At 40.3% G+C, this 18,818-nt stretch overlaps 3 protein-coding genes across 3 annotated transcripts; 2 read left to right on the forward strand and 1 right to left on the reverse strand.

The window, feature by feature from the left end:
• The first annotated feature begins 354 nt into the window (after nucleotides 1–354).
• Nucleotides 355–6,910, forward strand: LOC103375480 (calcium release-activated calcium channel protein 1-like). Its single transcript, XM_008305783.1, has 2 exons — nucleotides 355–745; nucleotides 4,363–6,910. The coding sequence occupies exons 1-2, from the start codon at nucleotides 632–634 to the stop codon at nucleotides 4,909–4,911; spliced, it is 663 nt and encodes a 220-aa protein (XP_008304005.1). The 5' UTR covers nucleotides 355–631; the 3' UTR covers nucleotides 4,912–6,910.
• LOC103375472 (rho-related GTP-binding protein RhoF-like) lies at nucleotides 6,164–8,605 on the reverse strand. The gene is made up of 5 exons (XM_008305776.1): nucleotides 8,340–8,605; nucleotides 8,087–8,174; nucleotides 7,670–7,779; nucleotides 7,404–7,538; nucleotides 6,164–7,282 (listed from the first exon to the last, which is right to left on the reverse strand). Exons 1-5 carry the CDS (start codon nucleotides 8,472–8,474, stop codon nucleotides 7,115–7,117), a joined length of 636 nt encoding a protein of 211 aa, XP_008303998.1. The 5' UTR covers nucleotides 8,475–8,605; the 3' UTR covers nucleotides 6,164–7,114.
• Nucleotides 8,606–10,618: 2,013 nt separating this feature from the next.
• Nucleotides 10,619–18,366, forward strand: LOC103375807 (histone-lysine N-methyltransferase SETD1B-A-like). Its single transcript, XM_008306126.1, has 16 exons — nucleotides 10,619–10,756; nucleotides 10,874–10,978; nucleotides 11,065–11,335; nucleotides 11,414–11,526; nucleotides 11,738–12,739; nucleotides 12,864–13,598; nucleotides 13,778–13,894; nucleotides 13,994–14,054; nucleotides 14,154–14,249; nucleotides 14,714–15,118; nucleotides 15,340–16,365; nucleotides 16,713–16,879; nucleotides 17,091–17,216; nucleotides 17,585–17,704; nucleotides 17,922–18,059; nucleotides 18,193–18,366. The coding sequence occupies exons 1-16, from the start codon at nucleotides 10,619–10,621 to the stop codon at nucleotides 18,364–18,366; spliced, it is 4,794 nt and encodes a 1,597-aa protein (XP_008304348.1).
• The last annotated feature ends 452 nt before the right edge of the window (nucleotides 18,367–18,818 follow it).

An 18,818-nucleotide genomic window follows, 5' to 3' on the forward strand; every position in this document is an offset into this window, starting at 1 on the left:
AAAAAGTATGCCATCTTTTTCACAAACAGTATTTTCTCATATGAATCTACTTTATCAGTCAATTTTGTTTTTTGTTTTTTTTTGGATTTACAGCAGACGATGCCACTACTATATGTATCATTGTTGGTGACATTAAAGTTTATCTGTGTTTTTCCTTTTTGCTGCAAGAGAAATTTCATCACATTCAAACCTCCTGACATGTAAATGCAGGAAACACTGCAGCAATAAAGCCGCAAAATTGCACAAAAATTGGATTGCACTATTTATGTGCCCGCTGAGGAGATGGTACAGAGTCCTGACGACTAGTCTGTTAGTTTTTTTTTCTTCACTGGTCTATTAGTGGCGCAGTGAGTGGAAGTGAGTGCAGCCTGCGGAGAGCGTTGGATTGTGGGTATCTTGTGTTTCCTGATAGATTCTGACAGTCAGCTGTTGCGGTAAAGTTTTGACAAAGTTTGACAAGCTTTTTTTTTGTCGACTGTTGTTTTTGTTTTTTGCTCACATGTTCTCTGATATATTCCGATACTGGAACTAAAGTTTGCTGCCTCTCGTCTGTCGTCGTGCTGCATCCTGTAAAAGTACGCGGTTTATGTAATTCGTGAAAGTTATTGACAACGGTGGGAGAACTTTCGGAATGAGTTTGAACGAGCACTCCCTGCAGGCTCTGTCCTGGAGAAAACTTTACCTGAGTCGAGCCAAACTTAAAGCCACCAGTCGCACTTCGGCTCTGCTGTCGGGCTTCGCTATGGTAAGTGGTTTGACTTGTGTTTCACGGTGGGAACGGAGGCGAACTTAGGCCGTGAACCGTGTTATGTGACGCAGATTATTGTGGACAGATTCCGTGTTTATACCGTCACTGTACGGGCCGGGGACGCATGCTGAGCGATAATATTTATTATTAAGAGCTATTTTCCGTCCGCAAACACGGTTTAATGAACCAAATGCATTAAAAAAACAAAGGTCATAATATGTGGAACGAGCGGCTCCTTGGGTCATGTGTGACTTTGCACCACATTTCCTGTAAGTCTGACGGAGCTGCAGAGGAATTATAGCGGCCAAAGAATAACGAATGTAAATTTAAGAGGGCTGGCCTGTGCTCACCCCCAAATCCAGGGTTGTCCTCCGCCATAAAAAGTAGTCCGCAGGGCAGCAGTAACACTCATGTTGTGCCAAAAAGTGATTACCGTTCAGTTCATTTACATCAACAGCTGCTTGTATGTGCATCAAACAGTCATAACATGCAAATAGCATAACTGCAACTGTGGTGACGGCAAAGGTTTGAGAAACTTTAACATTTCTTGTAATTTAATAATTGTGACCAAAGAAATGTTTTCAGTTATAATCAGGCCTGACGTTTAGGATTGTACAAGAGGTGCAATAAGTCATCAGTTTGTCAAAATTCTCTTGAATGTTCTATGTTTCTTTAATTCTTTATGACAGTGACCTGAATCTCCTTGAGTTGTTGACAAAACAAAAAAACAAGGCTTATGAGGCCATCATCTTGAGCTTTAGAAAGCTCTGATCGCCATTTTTCATGATTTTCTGAGCTTTGCAAACTGAAGGACTAATGAATTGATCCCGAAAATAATCAACAGATCAATTGACAATGAAAACAATGAATGAAATCCATAATTTTGATGCATTACCAACATTTCAGTCACAATGTAGGTGCTACGGCCACTTTTTGGCAAGTGGAAAATGAGTTGAGCTGGGCCTTCAAAGCTATTTCTACTGGTAAAAAAAACTACTGTGGAATTAGATCAGTTTTTGGCACAACACCGGCACCAACACTAATATCTTTAAAGGTGAAGTTTTTGAAAAATTATGGCTGATGGTGCATACAAAAATTTGATCTATTTCTGAAATGTACAGTTGAAACCAGAAGTTTACATACATTGTATAAAAAGACAACTTTTTTTTTCTTCACTGTCTGACATAAATCAGACTAAACTTTTCGTGTTTTAGGTCAGTTAGGGTTACCAAAATTATTTCTATTTGATATATGCCAGAACAATGAGAGAGATTTTTAAAGAGATTTTTCTACTACTTTCTTCAAAGTCAGAAGTTTGCATACACTAAGGTTACTATGCCTTTAAACTATTTGGGAGAGCCCAGATGATGATGTCATGGCTTTGGAAGGTTTTGATAGGTTAATTGACAACATTTGAGTGAATTGAAGGCACACCTGTGGATGTATTTTAAGGCACAAGTCAAACACACTGCTTCCTTTTGTGACAACATGAGAAAATCTAAAGAAATCAGCCAAGACATCAGGAAGAGAACTGTGGACCTCCACAAGTCTGGTTCATCTTTGGGTACAATTTCCAGATGCCTGAAGGTTCCAGGTTCATCTGTTCAAACAATTATATCAAGTATAAACACCATGGGAATGTCCAGCCATCATACCACTCAGGAAGGAGACGGGTTCTGTGTCCCAGAGATGAAGTGTTTTGGTGTGAAATGTGCGTATCAACCCCAGAACAAAAGTAAAAGACCTTGTGAAGATGCTGCTGGAGCTGGTCAGAGAGTGTCATTATCCACAGTGAAACTAGTCCTGTACTGACATGGACTGAAAGGCGACTCAGAGAGGAAGAAGACATCACTCCAAAAAACCAACATATAAAAGCCAGATTACAGTTTGCAAATGCGCACAGGGACAAAGACCTTCATTTTCGGAGACATGTCCTGTGGTTTGATGAAACTAAAATTAAACTATTTGGCCATAATGACCAACGTCACATTTGGAGGAAAAAGGGGCAAGCTTACAAACCTGAGAAGTATGAACTGTGAAGTACAGGGGTGGCAGCATCATGTTGTGGGGGTGTTTTGCTGCAGGAGGGACTGGTGCACTTCACTAAATAGATGACATCATGAGGAAAGAAGATTATGTGGAAATATTGAAGCAACATCTCAAGATGTCAGCCAGGAAGTTATAAGCTTGGGCGCAAATGGGTCTTCCAGATGGACAATGACCCGAAGCATACCGCTAAATTAGTTATAAAGTGGCTTCAGGACAACAAAGTCAATGTTCTGGAGTGGCCATCACAAAGCCCTGATCTCAATCCTGTAGAACATTTGTGGGCAGAGATAAAAAGATGTGTGGAGCAAGGTGGCCAACAAACCTGACTCAGTTACACCAGTTCTGTCAGGAGGAATGGGCCAGAACTCCATCAAACAGTTGTGAGAAGCTTGTGGAAGGAAACTCAAAACATTTGACCCAAGTCATACAGTTTAAAGTCAATTCTACCAAATACTTAGGAAATGTATATAAACTTGAAAAGAGTAACAAAAAATCGCTTAAAAAAAGATTTTGTCTCATCCTGGCGTTTAGCAAATAGAAATAATTTTGGTAATCCTAACTGACCTAAACCAGGAAAAGTTTAGTCTGATTTAATGTCAGACAGCAAGAAAAAAAGGTTTTATGTCTTTTTATACAGTGTATGTAAACTTCTGGTTTCAACTGTAAATACCACCTGTAATTCCTTGCATGATACTGTGTTTTTGCCATATTCGATATGCTGATATTTTCCAACTTGTTTGAGTCAATTGCAGACACGGACATTTATGGACATATTTTGGCATCTACTTTCAGACCGCATCATGTCTCTCCTCTCCTGAAATTATTATCTTGCCTTCTGTTATCATGATGTTCCAGTTGCAGGTGCAGATATAAAATACAGTGTATTTGTGTAACCCCTCTCCTATCTGCAGGAAGGACAGCTGAAACAATGAACAATAATATTATTCATGTCATTTGCAATATTAAGTTCTCTCTGTTACAGTTTTGTGGCCTCACCTGTTTATTACAAGGTGCTTGATTTCTAATGTTTGACTGAATGCATGGCAATAAGCATCCAGTAAAATTAACATCATGGATTCAGTTGCAAAGCCAAAGCCAAAAAGATAACTGGATCTACAATTGCAATTATTTATCGAGCAATTAATCTTAAACTAACATGTAATGAATGTGACAGCTGTATCTAACTCCAATTTTAATTCCAAAACCTCTTAAACACAATGCCGTGTAAGATATTCTCTCATGATATTCATTCATTCTAATACTTCAGCTCAGTACTAATCAGATGCCACTGCTCTGTTTTCCAACTTACCTCACTGTGAGGAAGTCATTGTGGAGTGTAATAGATTCTGCTTACAGCACTTGCATGCTGCTGCTAACATTTAACTTCGCAGCCGAGCAGCTTTACTTGCGTAAAAACACAAATGAAAAAACTTAGAGCTGCCCACTTGTCTATCAGTACTGATACTGATCCATCATATCAGATTGGTGCATCCAGGGATATCAGCTTACAAATGCACATAAACAGTGTTGCAAATATTAACTGTTTTCCTGTTTGATTTTCCCAGGTTGCCATGGTGGAGGTGCAGCTGGAGAGGGATCATAAATATCCTCCAGGGCTGCTGATAGCCTTCAGTGCTTGTACCACAGTCCTGGTTGCAGTGCATCTCTTTGCCCTCATGATCAGCACCTGCATCCTCCCTAATCTGGAGGCCGTCAGCAACGTTCACAACCTCAACTCGGTCAACGAATCTCCCCATGAGCGCATGCACCGCCACATAGAACTGGCCTGGGCTTTCTCCACCGTCATCGGCACCCTCCTCTTCCTGACTGAGGTGATGCTCTTGTGTTGGGTGAAGTTCTTGCCCCTCAAAAGCAACGCGGGAGAAAATAACAGCACCATAAGTCCTGGCGAGGCCGCAGCCATAGCGTCCACGTGCATCATGGTACCATTTGGAATTGTTTTTATCGTGTTTGCCGTCCACTTTTACCGCACGCTTGTCAGTCATAAAACGGACCGGCAGATCCGAGAGCTGGAGCAGGTCATTCGGCTCCAGAACCAGCTAGACCACAGGGCTGAGAATGATGACCTGAAGGCCGCCGTCCACTTTCCCTGATTTATATGTTGTAGCAGAGACATTCAGCACTGCTTCCACTGGGAAATCTTATATAAAAGCTTTATTTTTTATGTCTAGCAAATTTGCTCAGATGCTTTACTTTTGGAATTGCAAGCTTTGTGTATTGCACGTTACTCAGTCCAGTTTTATATAGTACATGTTCCCAAACTTCTACACATTATATATCAGTTCTCTTTAGGTTGAATGCAAATGTTTTTACTCTCATATGCACATTTTTGTGAATTGGATAAGAACATATCTTTATCATCATCATAATCTAATGTCTTCTAGGGTTGAAATCTCAAGGTTACTTCCTGTGGGCTCTTATGTGTACTGGTATTATCAATCTTTAGGCAAATACTGACTTTGTGTAAGACAAATGTTCTACATAGTAAAGAATAATAAGTTATTGCTTGAGTGCAAATGAGAGTAAAAAGTAATATCAACCATCTATTGCAGAGGTGTCCTTATGAGGAGGATCCACATCAGATCAAACAAATGAAAATGTTTGAATGTGGATTTAACTTCTTTTTTTAGTACACATGTAAATGAAATCTGTGGTAAAACTTATCACTTATTCTGTCTGTCTGCAGTTTTTTTTAATGTGCAACAGACTGTTTACACATTATTTTGTGCTGCTGATGGGGGTATATTTTATAATCTCCCCCTACAGTGGCATCCATCTTGGCTTAATTAGTTTTTTATTTTAATTCTTTTTGCTCTAAATGAAGTCTGGTGACCTTACCTGGCCTTAGTGCTCGCTGATGTTAAACCCTTGTTCAAACATAGTTACCAGTTGGTTTAGGTTGTGCCAAATATTTTGTGAGCACCATTTTTAAAGAGCTCAAAGAATCAGTGCGGATAAAAAAAAAACATTTGTTTTTTAGCTAAAACAAAACAGATAGACTATGTTAATGCTACCATCCAACAGTATTTGTGTGCAATCTGAGGCAACAAAGCACTTAAAAGTAAATGCTGACAGGGAGTGCCTCAAATCAAAGTGTGTTAATGCGGTACACAAACTTTTACAGAAACGGTTTGGTGGGACTCGAATTCGAGTAATTAAGGCAGCAATTTGAGCCTGTGTCTGTGTTCAAGACAATTTTTTTTCTCCTTTTAAAGGTGTCTTAAATGAATCCCAGGCAGATACATTTGAAATGTTTTCAATTTCACATCACTTTTACAATTCAAAAACACTGTAAACCCTACAGAGGGTTACTGATTTACAAAGAAGTGCTGACTGTATTGTTACAAAGCATGAACACATTGCAGATGTGTGTAAGTTTGTATGTTTTGTACTTTTCGTAGTTTACAAGCTTGAGCATGTTCACACATTAGGTTACAGATTTTGTCAAGCGTGGATATGGGTTGTGTTTTCATTGTCCTGTGGCACATTGCTGAATTATTTTACTTGGGATTTGTCATTTTCTTTATTGACAATACTGTAACATTGGTACACAATAGTGTCATAACAATATTTTCTCATGAGTGCATTATATCCCATTATATAATGCCCCCCTAAAATTTTCTGTTCTTCAACATGACACTGAAGTTATTTGAGAATATATGCATGTTTTATATCAGCTTTTGGTCAATATTTGGCATTTTTATCATGTGATTTTGAATTAACTGAGTGTTTATATCAATGTAATTCTGTGTCATTATGGCAGTATCAGTTAAATGAAGGTAGGTTAATTCAGGTAAACTGTGCACATGCTGGGACACCTCTGATGGGAAATACCACTTGTGCCTTCTTCAAAAACAGAACAGCGAAGCCATGTTACTTTGGTTATTTGTTGTGGTTTATTTATTTAACCAAGTGTATGTTACTGTATATAGAGAGGTTACAATGCTTTTATCAATGCACAGCTTTAAAGTGAATTTTCAGTAAGTACTGTATTGTAAGTTTTGCTTATGTGTGGTGTTAGTGACTCATCAAAAAGAGTCAACAAGATTTTTTTGTTGCCAGTTTGAGAATAATAAAAAAAAAATTACATGATTTGTGAGATGTATTTTATACTTCTTTTGCATTTTTAAATGAATATTTACATGTATAAAAATGGCAGGAAAAGCAGACAAGTGCACGCTATAATCTAAATAAAACACATCTCAAACTATGACATCGAAAGGAAAACCACACAGGAAATGCAGGGACATGGAGCTTGAGTGCAGCTCACACTGACAGTCAAAGTCATGAGCTGCATCACAACAAGGCACACGTACTCCCACTCTCGCTGACTTCGTCCTGCACTCTCGTTGCCATTAGCGCTTGTTTTGTGGCTTCCCTGAACAAATCATCCACATTGTCTCTGCATTTGGCAGAGCACTCTAGGTACAGCACAGCACTGATTTTTCTTCTGGCCTCTTCACCCTGTCAGAACAAAGTTTTATTCCAAAAACAAAGTGAAATGTGAAATACAGAAATTGTAAGTTTTTGTTTAGTTTCAGTTGCACACCAACAGGCAGTCAAAAGAGATGATTTTGCTGAATACCTGAAAATACGTGATAGCGTTCTGGCCCAGTGACCAGAGTTTCCTCATCAGGACTATGTCTGAGCGAAGGTCTGCTTTGCACCCAACAAGAATAATGGGCACCCCAACACAGAAGTGCTGCATCTCAGGGTACCACTGAAAGACATGTAAATATTGTGGTGTTTTAGAGACACACTAACTGCAAAATGACAATAATGCATGGATGAAAATCTATCACATTTTGAGTCACACAAAGTACAAACAATAAAGAGACAATATATTTATACCCTCACGAGGACGTTATCAAAGCTTGAAGGACACGTGACATCGTAGCAGATCAGTGCCACGTCTACGTTCCGGTAGCAGAGGGGACGCAAGCGATCATACTCCTCTTGGCCTGACATTGACACAATCAAAATATGCAATTGAAATGACAAACTTTTGTGCTTTGTAATGAACCAAAAGGAAACAAAAACAACAAAATGTAATCAAATTGGTGAAACAGAAACAAAAACAACAACCTCACTTCATTTTAACCACCATAACTTGTAGTGTTTTGATGATTCTGTATATTTAAGGTTAATGAAATATGTTGTTGTGTTTCTCTCATGCGGTCTAGGACTGACATGACACACCTTCCACAGTCCTGAGCTACCTGTTCAACAAGGTCATTTCAGAAGAGCATGTAAAGAATGAGGCCTCACCTGCAGTGTCATAAAGATGCAGTCGAAAGTGTTGTCCTCTGTACCTTGTGTTGACAACAATCTTGTCGAACACAGACGGAATATGTTCCTGAAAATAATGATTTTTCTAATGTTCATTTGAATCTTACATATTTTGTTTTATTTAGCTTTTGCATTGAAATGAATTTCAGGCAGCGTTCATCCCTATATCCAAGATTCAACAACTGAAAATACTGCAACCATGTGTCATTGAGTCTCACTGTGTCCTACCTACCTCTGGAAAGTCTCCTTTGTTGTAAACTGTGATCAGCGACGTTTTCCCACAACCCCTGTCTCCAACAATAACAACCTTAAATTCTTCTGGCTGGCTGGTGTTTCCTCTGCTTGCTCCTAATCCTTTGTGGGTCATGTTTTATGAAAAGACAAATGGGGAAGGATACTTCCAGTGACAGCCGGTCCTGGCAGTGTATATACACTGCAGAGATAATCCAGAGACAAACACAAAGTGTAGACAAAAGAAATCAAAGGAAGGCTGAATTACATTCAAGTCATGTGTGCAGCAGCATGGAGGCGGTGGTATGAATAGTTTGAGGGGTTTGGGAATGCTTCTGAAATATTCACATGATGAAACACACCTACAGATAGTCCCACCTTCTCCGAATGAACTGCTCCACCTTCTGTCTGAAGTATTTAAACGTGCTCAGATTACCTTGTGTTGGCTGCAGCATTTTAGTACAAATCTAAATATAATATCTTTATTAAGCCATAATGTCAATCAATTTTAATACTTTGTCTCCAGTTATTATAGTTGTTCATTGATGGATAACTATAGAATAATCGTCTCCGTGTGTTTGTTTTTGTATGTGTGCATGCTTTTTTTTTTTTGTATGTTAACAGTCTAGCACTTTACAGGAGAGGAGTTTGAACCTGAAACTTCATATATGACCTCGGTATGGTCCCTTCTCAGAGTGATTAGATTTTGGGGTCAATACATGCATTGGTGACTGCTGCAGAGATCAAAGGTCGCCTTTCACAAAAACAGCTATGACTGAAAATGCACAAAAAGTCATAAGTTTAACATACTAACTTAGGGAGACATTCGAGACCTATAAACTGGTGATGTAACACACGACCTTGAGACAAAGGTCATGGTTACACTGAAGGTGGTAAATCATCACAATTTAAAAAAAATGTCTGATAACAGTTTAGAGCTTTAAAGGAGAGGAGTTTGAACCTGAAACTTAATATATATTATATATATTATAAGGTGTAAGATAAACATTTTTTTTATTACAATCAGATAGGAACCCATATTGGTGATGTGACATTTGACCTTGGATAAAAGGTCAAGGTCAAACTTAACATCAAAATCTTAGGTGAGCCGTAGGCGTAAATTACAGCAAAACGCTTCCCCTCCATGCAAAATATCTTTGTTACATGATAGACTAAGCTCTTGTTACATATCATTACGTATCTTTTTAAGGCAAAATCAAGGCAAGTTTATCCTAAAGTAGGTGCACAGTAAAACACAGGATCAGGTAAACATGCATACACTGGGCAACTATTCCCCTTTACTGAGGGCTCTCTAGTTATTTAAATGATGCTAGTTTTAAAATATTCTATGATATATGCACAAATACATATAGAAAAATATAACGTAAAATAATCTATATCTAATATTCTAGTTATTATTTTTAATTTGTAATTAACAGTTAATTATTTAATTGTTTTAAAATAACTGCTTTAAAATATACATTTATAAATGTATATATATAATCACACAATAAAAATAACAATAAAAATAATAATTACATAATAATATAATTTATTATAATAACTACATAATAATGGCAGATCCTAATAATAATAAGTTGAATTGGAATATCAACCTGCTACTGTTTCATATATTAACTGATTTATATATGTAGGCCACTAAACCAGAAAATGTGTTATTTCTAATATATATATATATATACACATATAATATGTGTCCTTTTTCTCCCTCTTTCTGGTCTATTCAATCTCCTGTGTGAGAGTAACACGTTTTTTAAATTTTTATTTTGTGGTTTTATTTTGTTATAGAAATAATTAAAAAAAAAATAAGTAAATTATGTATATATACATATATCAATGTTAATTTCTCACCTGTTAGTGAACCTTTAGTGTTCTTCCGCCTCGGTGAAGGACCTATATCCCGTGTCTGTCTGCTGGCGGATGGATCCTCCACTGAACCTGGGCGACGAGCTGACGAAGTGTCACAACAGCTTCTTCACGATGTTGCTTCATCAAAGAACAAACCTCCGGTGCAGGTAAGCGAGAAAACAAATTGTTTTGTCAAACTTATCCTGAAGTATGTGTCCGTGTTTGTCGGAATAAGGTGTCGCGTTTCAGCCGAAGATGACGCTACAGGTGATGCTCTCCATCACCTGTCGGGGTGTGTTAACCTCTGGCTGGGGACTAACGTCAGCTAGCTAACAGCGATGTGTAGCCTCGTGTCCAATGACAGCAAACGCAGACTGTTCTGTTGTTTTTTTCCAGGTTTTGACGAATGTAATGGAAAGCGAAAAACAAAGTACTGAGAGAGAGACGCCGCCTCAACACTGGACAAGTTGGAAGTTGATTATTGACCCTGCTTTGACAAAAGGACTGTACAAAGTCTGCCGCTACGATGGACAATATTTCAACATTCCCGTGAGCATTTTAAAAAACATCTTTATTGTCTGCTTTTTGTAGTTTAACACTATATTGTAGCGTCTAACAAGCATGCACTGTGTATTCAGCTTCATAATGAGGGCTTGTGTCTGTCAGGTTGAGGATTTAGGCTTGTTTCCAGTGGACACAGTCAGAGATCCAAGAATCTGCCGTCTGTGGAGCAAGTGCTTCAAAACTGACCTTTTGGTTACTAAATTTAAGGTAATTGTTATAATCATTGCAGTATAGCAATATCAACAGCTCTGATAATAAAAACTAATGCTTGTTGCTCATCTGTGTCCTTCCAGGTTGATGAATGGTACGTTGGTCCTGTTCCTCCCAAAGAAGTGACATTTTCCAGGTTGAATGACAATGTGAGGGAGACGTTCCTCACTAATATGTGCAAAAAATATGGCAACACTGAAGACGTGGAAATATTCTGCAATCCTAAGAACAAGAAGCATTTAGGCATCGCAAAGGTGGTCTTTGACACAGTGAGGGCCGCGAAAGACGCTGTTCAGAACCTCCATCAGACATCAGTGATGGGAAATGTTATTCATGTGGAAATTGATCCTAAAGGTAAGCCTCCAAGTTTTATGTTTCCATTTATAAATGTTGTTGAATGGGGATAACTAATTGCAACATCCGACTCCTCAGGTGAAAATAGGGCACGGTATCTTCAGCTCCTGTTAAGCGGCCTGTATACCCCGCAGACATTGCCAGTGGGCAGCAGTGAGCGAGCTCTTCAAAGTTTGATCGACAGTTTGCTGGTAAACATTTAAAGCTCAGGGTTATTCCCATGTAGAGACTCACTTTTGTGGATGGCTCAAAGGCCCAATCTGAGCCAGGAAAAACCCTAAAGCTGCATATAATTATTTGAATATTGAAGCATTTGATATTTATAAACCAGCTGTTATACATCTTTCTTGTAGGAATAATATTTCTTACTTGTTGTCTTCTTTTCTTTCTATTGTCGTACAGGGCAGTACAGCCACGCACCCATCAGGGAGTGTCTCCAGCCCCACCAGCATTGCTACACCCCTCTCTCTGGACACAGCCTACTCCAGTATTTGGCAGGATACACCGTGCAGCTTCAGACTGACACCACTCTCTCAGGGAACCCCCCACACTCCTTGCTTGTCTGCGACTCCTCTCTCACAGGACTCTTGCTACTCCAGTCTTCAGGCGACTCCAATCCTCCAGGGGGAGCCCTTTACCTATAGTGTTCCCAAACCTTTAAGACAAGAACTCTGCCTTCGTAAACCTGTGCGGTATCACAGGGGATCGGGCCGAGCCTCAAAGGTTAACTTAATTTTAAAGCATTGCCAATCACAGCCTCCACACACCCTCTCGACCCAAAGCAGCCGCCAGCTGGCACTGTGGGGTCACAATGCACAATCCTCTACTCACAATAATAAGGAGGCTTCCTTTAGCCTGTCCTCCCCCTTTCAGGAGTCCAGAGATGCAGTCAACACAAGTGCTATGGCTTTACCTCTGAATTGCAACTCTGTCAGCATCCTGAGCTTTAATTTCACAACTGACCAGCAAACAATAGCATCACCTCCACCAGATGACCACCAGCCAAAGGTAGAGAGTTTGGACTCCCGCATTGAAAACTTGCTGATAAACAGCCAGATTTCTGATCTGTCATACTTTGATAGACAGTCTTTAGAGGCTGATGCGAACTCTCAGGACAGCCCAGCTTCACCTTGCTCAGCTCTTAATGCCCCTTTCTTAGATGACTCAATTGTTTGGACTCCAACAACTTGTGGATCCTTTACAAGAATCAACCAGCAGACCTATAATAATGTTCTACATCCCAATCCAGCACTGCTTGTCGAAGATGAAGAGAATGAAACTACTCAAGCTGTTTCATTTCTAACAAGAAACTCCCAGTCTCCCATTTCATGTGATTACACACATGTTGAAAGGAGGGCTCACGTAAACAATGAACACAAGTTTCAGTCGTTATCATGCCAAAAGGTAATTCCTCTACATCTCTACATACACCATCATGAAAATAAAAGTTGTAGTTTACATGTAATTGCCGTGTAAAAGTATTGCTGTGGAACTGTAAAGTCAGATTCTTTTTTTTGGTCCTACTCAGGAGCATCATGCAGCACATGAAGAAAAGGAGCACTCAAGTAACAGAGAATCTGGAGCTCTGACACCAACAAAAGACATCTCTCTCCCTCAGCCTCCATCCATTTCTTCTCTCAGTAGCACCACTCAGTACCTGACCCCCAAAACTCCTCCTGCTGTTACAGCTGGGTGTTCTCATCCACCAGTAACCCCTTTCCCTTTCCCCATTCCTCCCTTTCCTACATCTGTTCCACCGGTCCCACCTCGCCTACCAAATGGTGCTATTCCAATCCCACCTCCAGGATGGATCCCACCTCTGGGCCATCACGCTGGCATCCCCATTCCACCTCTTCCTTCTATGCCTCCCCCACCAACTTTTCTCGGACCCCCTCCACCTTTGATGGTGCCACCGCCTGTTCCACCTCCTGTTCCACCTCCTGTGCACTTGTACCCCCTACCTCTACAGCCTGCACGACCTTTGGAGAAGGGGAACCCTCCGAGGCATGGCAGTGCGCCTTTATCGTTCCCTCACCCGCCCTGGTCCACTTCGCCTTTTCCCACATTTAACCCCTTTGTGCCACCACCGGACTACCAGCTTGTGCAGGAAAACCCCCACAAGATCACAGCAGAAAAAGTTTTAGAAGTCCTCATGGATGAACTGAAGTCGATCATTAAGAAGGACATTACACGTAGAATGATTGAAGGGGTCGCTTTTAAGGCATTTGAGGACTGGTGGGATTGTCAGGAGCAGAAAACAAAGGTACGTTCTCTGCAGCATCTGCTATCTCAGAATGGTCACATGATTCATCACATGAATAAGGAAATTTAGTTTAGGACAAATCTTTTTTGTAATGTTTAGATCTTTTGTAATGAAAACGTTTTTCCTTGTCATCAAATTGCAATACACATTTAATAAGCTTGCCTTTTTATTCTTTCAAGATTCAGGTTTCTCCATTGAAAAGTGGAGCAGCAAGTGTACAAGAGAAGAAGAAACTCATAAGCCCCCTTGGTCACATCAGTAGGCAGGGCGAAAAACCTCCATTGCCATCCTTCAGGGTAAAATTGTTGGGCTGAATTTCACCTAGAACAAACAAGCATTTCACTGCTGAGTGATGCTGAATTTAATATAATGTAAAATGTCTTATTTTTATGCAGGTGAAAAGGAAAAGATCTGAAGAGATGGAAAATGAGCCATGTTGTACTCATCAAATTTCTGGTCAGTGCTTTTATTGCATTTAACTCTAATTTACTGTGTATTTTCTTACCTGTTTATTTCAGTGTAATCTTATCAGCTGTGTTACTTTCTCTCCATTAGCTGTTAAACCAGGGGACGATATGTTAAGACCTGCATCTGAGAGAGCCAAACGCAGACATGCAAGACCACTACAACTTGACAGTGATGATGATGAGAGTAAAGAAGAAGATAGCACACTTCAAGAAGAAACGATTTTAGACAAAGTGGGGGCTGTTGTGCCGGTTGAACTTCAAATCATGGTAAATGGGTAAAACTGCTTATAACTAACTGTGACTCTGTGGGTCAGAGTTTCAGTGTGGTGTCACTGCTTTTGTTTTCAGTTTTTAGTGTTATAAATGATAAACTGTTGAGTTTTAACTTCATGAGGCTGCATAATATAACTTATTTTCTGATTAGTCTGACGCAGGTGATCATGATGACGGTGATGACAGTAACAATCCAGAGGGAGAAAACAAGTTGGCAGAGGAACAGATGGAAAAAGAAGCTGCTGTAGTTTTCCAAACTGCTGACGGAGTGCAATGCTTCGACAGCGGTATGGTAAAAGATTATACAAGTGTAACACTGAACACTAATGAATAATAGACCTGTGAACAAACAGTTTTGTTTCTTTTTAATTATAGAGACTTGTTCAGGAAGCAGCTCCTCAGGGGAGAACGAGTGCTCCTCAGACTTCGACTCCTCTGATTCCTTCTACTCGGAGAGCTTCGAGGACTCGTTCTCTGACTTCAGTACTGAAGATAAAGACATGGACGATGACGACAGCAGGAGTGATGAGTGTGTAGTGATCTCATCAGATGAAGATTCAGTGGAGCTTGAGCCCCCTCCTACTCCCTCAGCGCCACTTACTCCCGGTGCTCAGCTGGATCTCGACCTGCAGGACTGGTCAGATCTGTTTCATAGGGAGGAAGCAGAGGAGAACCAGTACACACCCTATCAACAAGACACCTGCAACTTGGATGCCATGATGGAGTGCCAAACCAGTGAGCCTCAGGAACTACTGCCCCCATCACCGATAGGACTTGCAGGTTATTTGTCCAACGTGTTTTATACCAATTTATTGGATTAGTTTGCACCATTAGGACTGTTTAAATTCTGCTTTGTGTCATTAAAAGATTTTTTAATTGGCTTTCGAAAGGTTTCCTCTACTTTTCCCAAATTTCATAGTTTTAAATTATTGTTTATAGATATTATTAAATAATAATGTAGATATGATTCTGTAACAATTTCCTTTTGATCTGTGTAGCAGAGGAGCCAGGCCTTGACGGGGAGATGGACAGCCCTGAATGGACAGCAGAGCTTGCAGTGAACATAGACAACCTGAGGCCTCTCACTCCTACTGGCTGCTTGGTGGACAGTGACCCTGACATTCTGATAAGAAGCAAACCAAAATCTCCAGCTGTGGAGGACGTGGAACGACCACAAACGCCAGGCAAAGGGATTGTGATTGAACTGGAAAGTAAAGACTCAGATGAAGCAGATGAAGTCTTCTCCCTCTCCTCAGCAAACGATGAGCTCATCATAGCTTCCTCTGACCCCTTGTCAGCCTCATATCCTCTATCTCAGGAGATGCCTAAAACTCCTGGGAGAGAAGAAAGAAGTGTATGGACTCATTACAGCTCTGCAAGAGTTCCAGCAACACCTGGCAGAGAGATGGCTGAAGGTAGCACAGTGTGTCCATCTCTACATAGCTCACCAGCTGTTCTGCGGCCGTCCAGCAATCCATATGTCACAGCCCCAAAAACTCCTGGAAGAGACATAATCCTACTCCGAAGAGCCATAGTCCACAAGAGGAAAACACTAATGGTGACCACCTCACTGCCTCTGTTATCTAACAACTTTGTTCGGGGTTCTCCTGTCACAGTGTCCTCTCCATGGAGCCTCTCTGACTCTTCATCTGACACTGCTGATGGGAGTGACGGACAGATCAGTTCAGGTGTGAGAACCAAGCCCTTGCAGGGGTTGGAGAATATGCCTGGCCTTTTGGATGAAGAGAAATCCTTATTGAGACATAAACTGTGGAGGAGGCTGAAGAGGAGAAGAAGAGCCCGTCATCAACGGTGGTCACTGAAGAGAATCAGTAGTTCGCTCTCTTCTGCTAGTTGTCCTCGCAGGTGGCGTTCACTCTGTGAGGAGAGGAGGATCCTTCACAGTGTATGGAAGGAGGGCCTGGATGAAGAAGATGCAAGACTGCTGCAGTGTACCTATGAAAGGCTGCAAGAGCAGGATAATGGCCTTGGGTGGCTCAGTGACACCCTCTGGATACCTCATCCTCATATCCTTTTAACAGTTTCATGTTAAAATAGACTCACATCAAAGCGAGTTTACAGTAAATTAAGCGTGGATGGGTTTGATTATCTTATAATTCTTTATCGTGCACACATTACTGAGATTAATTCCATAATTCTATATGTCTTGAGTTGAAAAAAAAAAATTTAAAGCCTGAAATTTTAGAAAAAAGTCAAAACCCTGAGAACTGCAGTAAATTGTGAGAATTGCCTCAGTAATGTAACCATCAATGTACTCATACATAGTAAATATAGATGTATAACCAACCTTTTTTATTGGTATACAGTACTGTGTATCATATTCGGTTTGTTTACATCCTTAACTGCTGCTCACTGACGAAAGTCCTCACTGAGAAGAATGAGGAACACAAACCCTGGCAGCCAAACCACAAGACCGGCTCTGCTCGGAGTGAAGGCTTCTACAGAATCAGCAGGAAGGATAAAATGAAATACCTCAACAATACAAAGCTGGCAACTGAGCTTCCTTCTACAAGTGCTCAGGTATTGAAGAGGACAAATTGTGATGCTTTATTTATGTATTAGTTTTTATTTATTTAAGAGGGACAGTGCACATTAATAAATATTGCTGTAAGTCTGCCAGAGGCTATTTTTCATCTGTAGTCCCTGGACAGATGTTACAAAATCACAAATAAATAAGAAATTATGTTAGTGTGGAGTTTGTTCCATTCAGTGCCAACATATTTCTCAGCAGGGAATTTGCATCCCAGCCCAGCAGCCCACATCACTGCGTGCTGGATCTGACTTCAGGTCTGAACAGCGCCGCCTGCTGTCCTCTTTCAGCTGTGATAGTGACTTGGTCAAGTTCAATCAGCTGAAGGTAAGTGAGGTATTACTAAATATAAGTTAAACTGTAAAAACTCTGAATTCAACCTCAAGGAAGCATATTAAACCTAAAAAAAAACACTACAATCTTTTACCAGTGTTCTGCTCTGTTCAATAATAATTGGGTCATTTATCATTTGTTTCTGTTTTTCTGTAGCTTTGTTATTATAACCAAAATAATATATGCATATATATTCATAAATGTGTATACACTTACAGAGTAGTGACCAATGTAATCTGTTTTGCTCAAAACACATAATTCCCTGAAGACCACAGTTATGTGCTAACGAGAGCTGAAGTATGTGTTAACAAATGGGAAGTGTCCAATTTTGTCGTTAAACTAATCTTAACTTCATTTATCAGTTCCGAAAGAAAAGGATTCGCTTCAGCCGGAGTCACATCCATGAGTGGGGCCTGTTTGCCATGGAGCCTATAGCAGCTGATGAGATGGTGATCGAGTATGTGGGCCAAATCATCAGACAGGTAAAGCAAACACAAGCTAATGATAAGGATCAGACACAAATTCATAATGCAAGCAGCTCCTCCAATGTCCCCATAAACCACTTTCCCCCTGATTGTTTCTCTGAACTGCTCCTTTGCTCCACTGGGGCCTCCTGGCTGTTCTGGGTAGTTTCCAGGAGCCCAGTGGTTGTGATAAACAACTTTCATGAACAGTCATATGTGTTTTGATTCTCCTCAGGTCATCGCTGACATGAGGGAGCAGAGATACGAGGAGGAGGGCATTGGGAGCAGCTATTTGTTCCGGGTTGATCAGGACACCATCATCGATGCCACTAAATGTGGGAACTTAGCCAGGTTTATCAACCACAGCTGCAACGTGAGTAAGAACTAGTAGTGCTGTGGTTAGAGACTGAAGTGATTCTAAATGAGATCAAAATTCATTTATATGATCCTTGATACTTAGTATATTTATAATTTCATTAAAGGTTTGGATTTGTTTTGTCTTACAGCCAAACTGCTATGCAAAGATCATCACTGTGGAGTCTCAGAAGAAGATAGTAATATACTCCCGGCAGCCAATAAGTGTCCATGAAGAGATCACATACGACTACAAGTTTCCTATTGAGGACACAAAGATTCCTTGTTTGTGTGGAGCAGATAGCTGCAGAGGCTCCTTGAACTGATCTCTTATTAAGTGACCTGATTATGTCAAGAGCCAAAGTGGCCTGAGGTACTGTACAATCTAAACACAGACTCTGAAGATGTGTCAAAAGGACTGTTTTAATTCTGCTCAGAACTGTACAGTCTAACTGTCTGGAGACGTGGAGGAACTCATGAAAGAACTGCAGACACGTGCTGGTGCTGCTCAGTGAATAATGATTTATTAAACTGCCATAAACAGCACTTCTTTCAGGAATAGGACCAAGAATTGGGTCCTTTATCAGTGCAGGTGTGTTACAGAATGATTTTTCTGGTGGAACATTACAAAACTACATTTTCTGATACATCATACTCAATAACCAGCAATCAGTTCACACGAAAGAAATGTTGTCTTTCCAGATGCCATGTTAAAGGTCTCAATCATAATGAACAGTCTGTTGACCTGACCGTCCAAATAACAGAATTGTACAGTCAA

The sequence above is a fragment of the Stegastes partitus genome, unplaced genomic scaffold, assembly GCF_000690725.1.
Source record: "Stegastes partitus isolate 25-593 unplaced genomic scaffold, Stegastes_partitus-1.0.2 Scaffold44, whole genome shotgun sequence".
NCBI classification, from domain to species: domain Eukaryota; kingdom Metazoa; phylum Chordata; class Actinopteri; family Pomacentridae; genus Stegastes; species Stegastes partitus.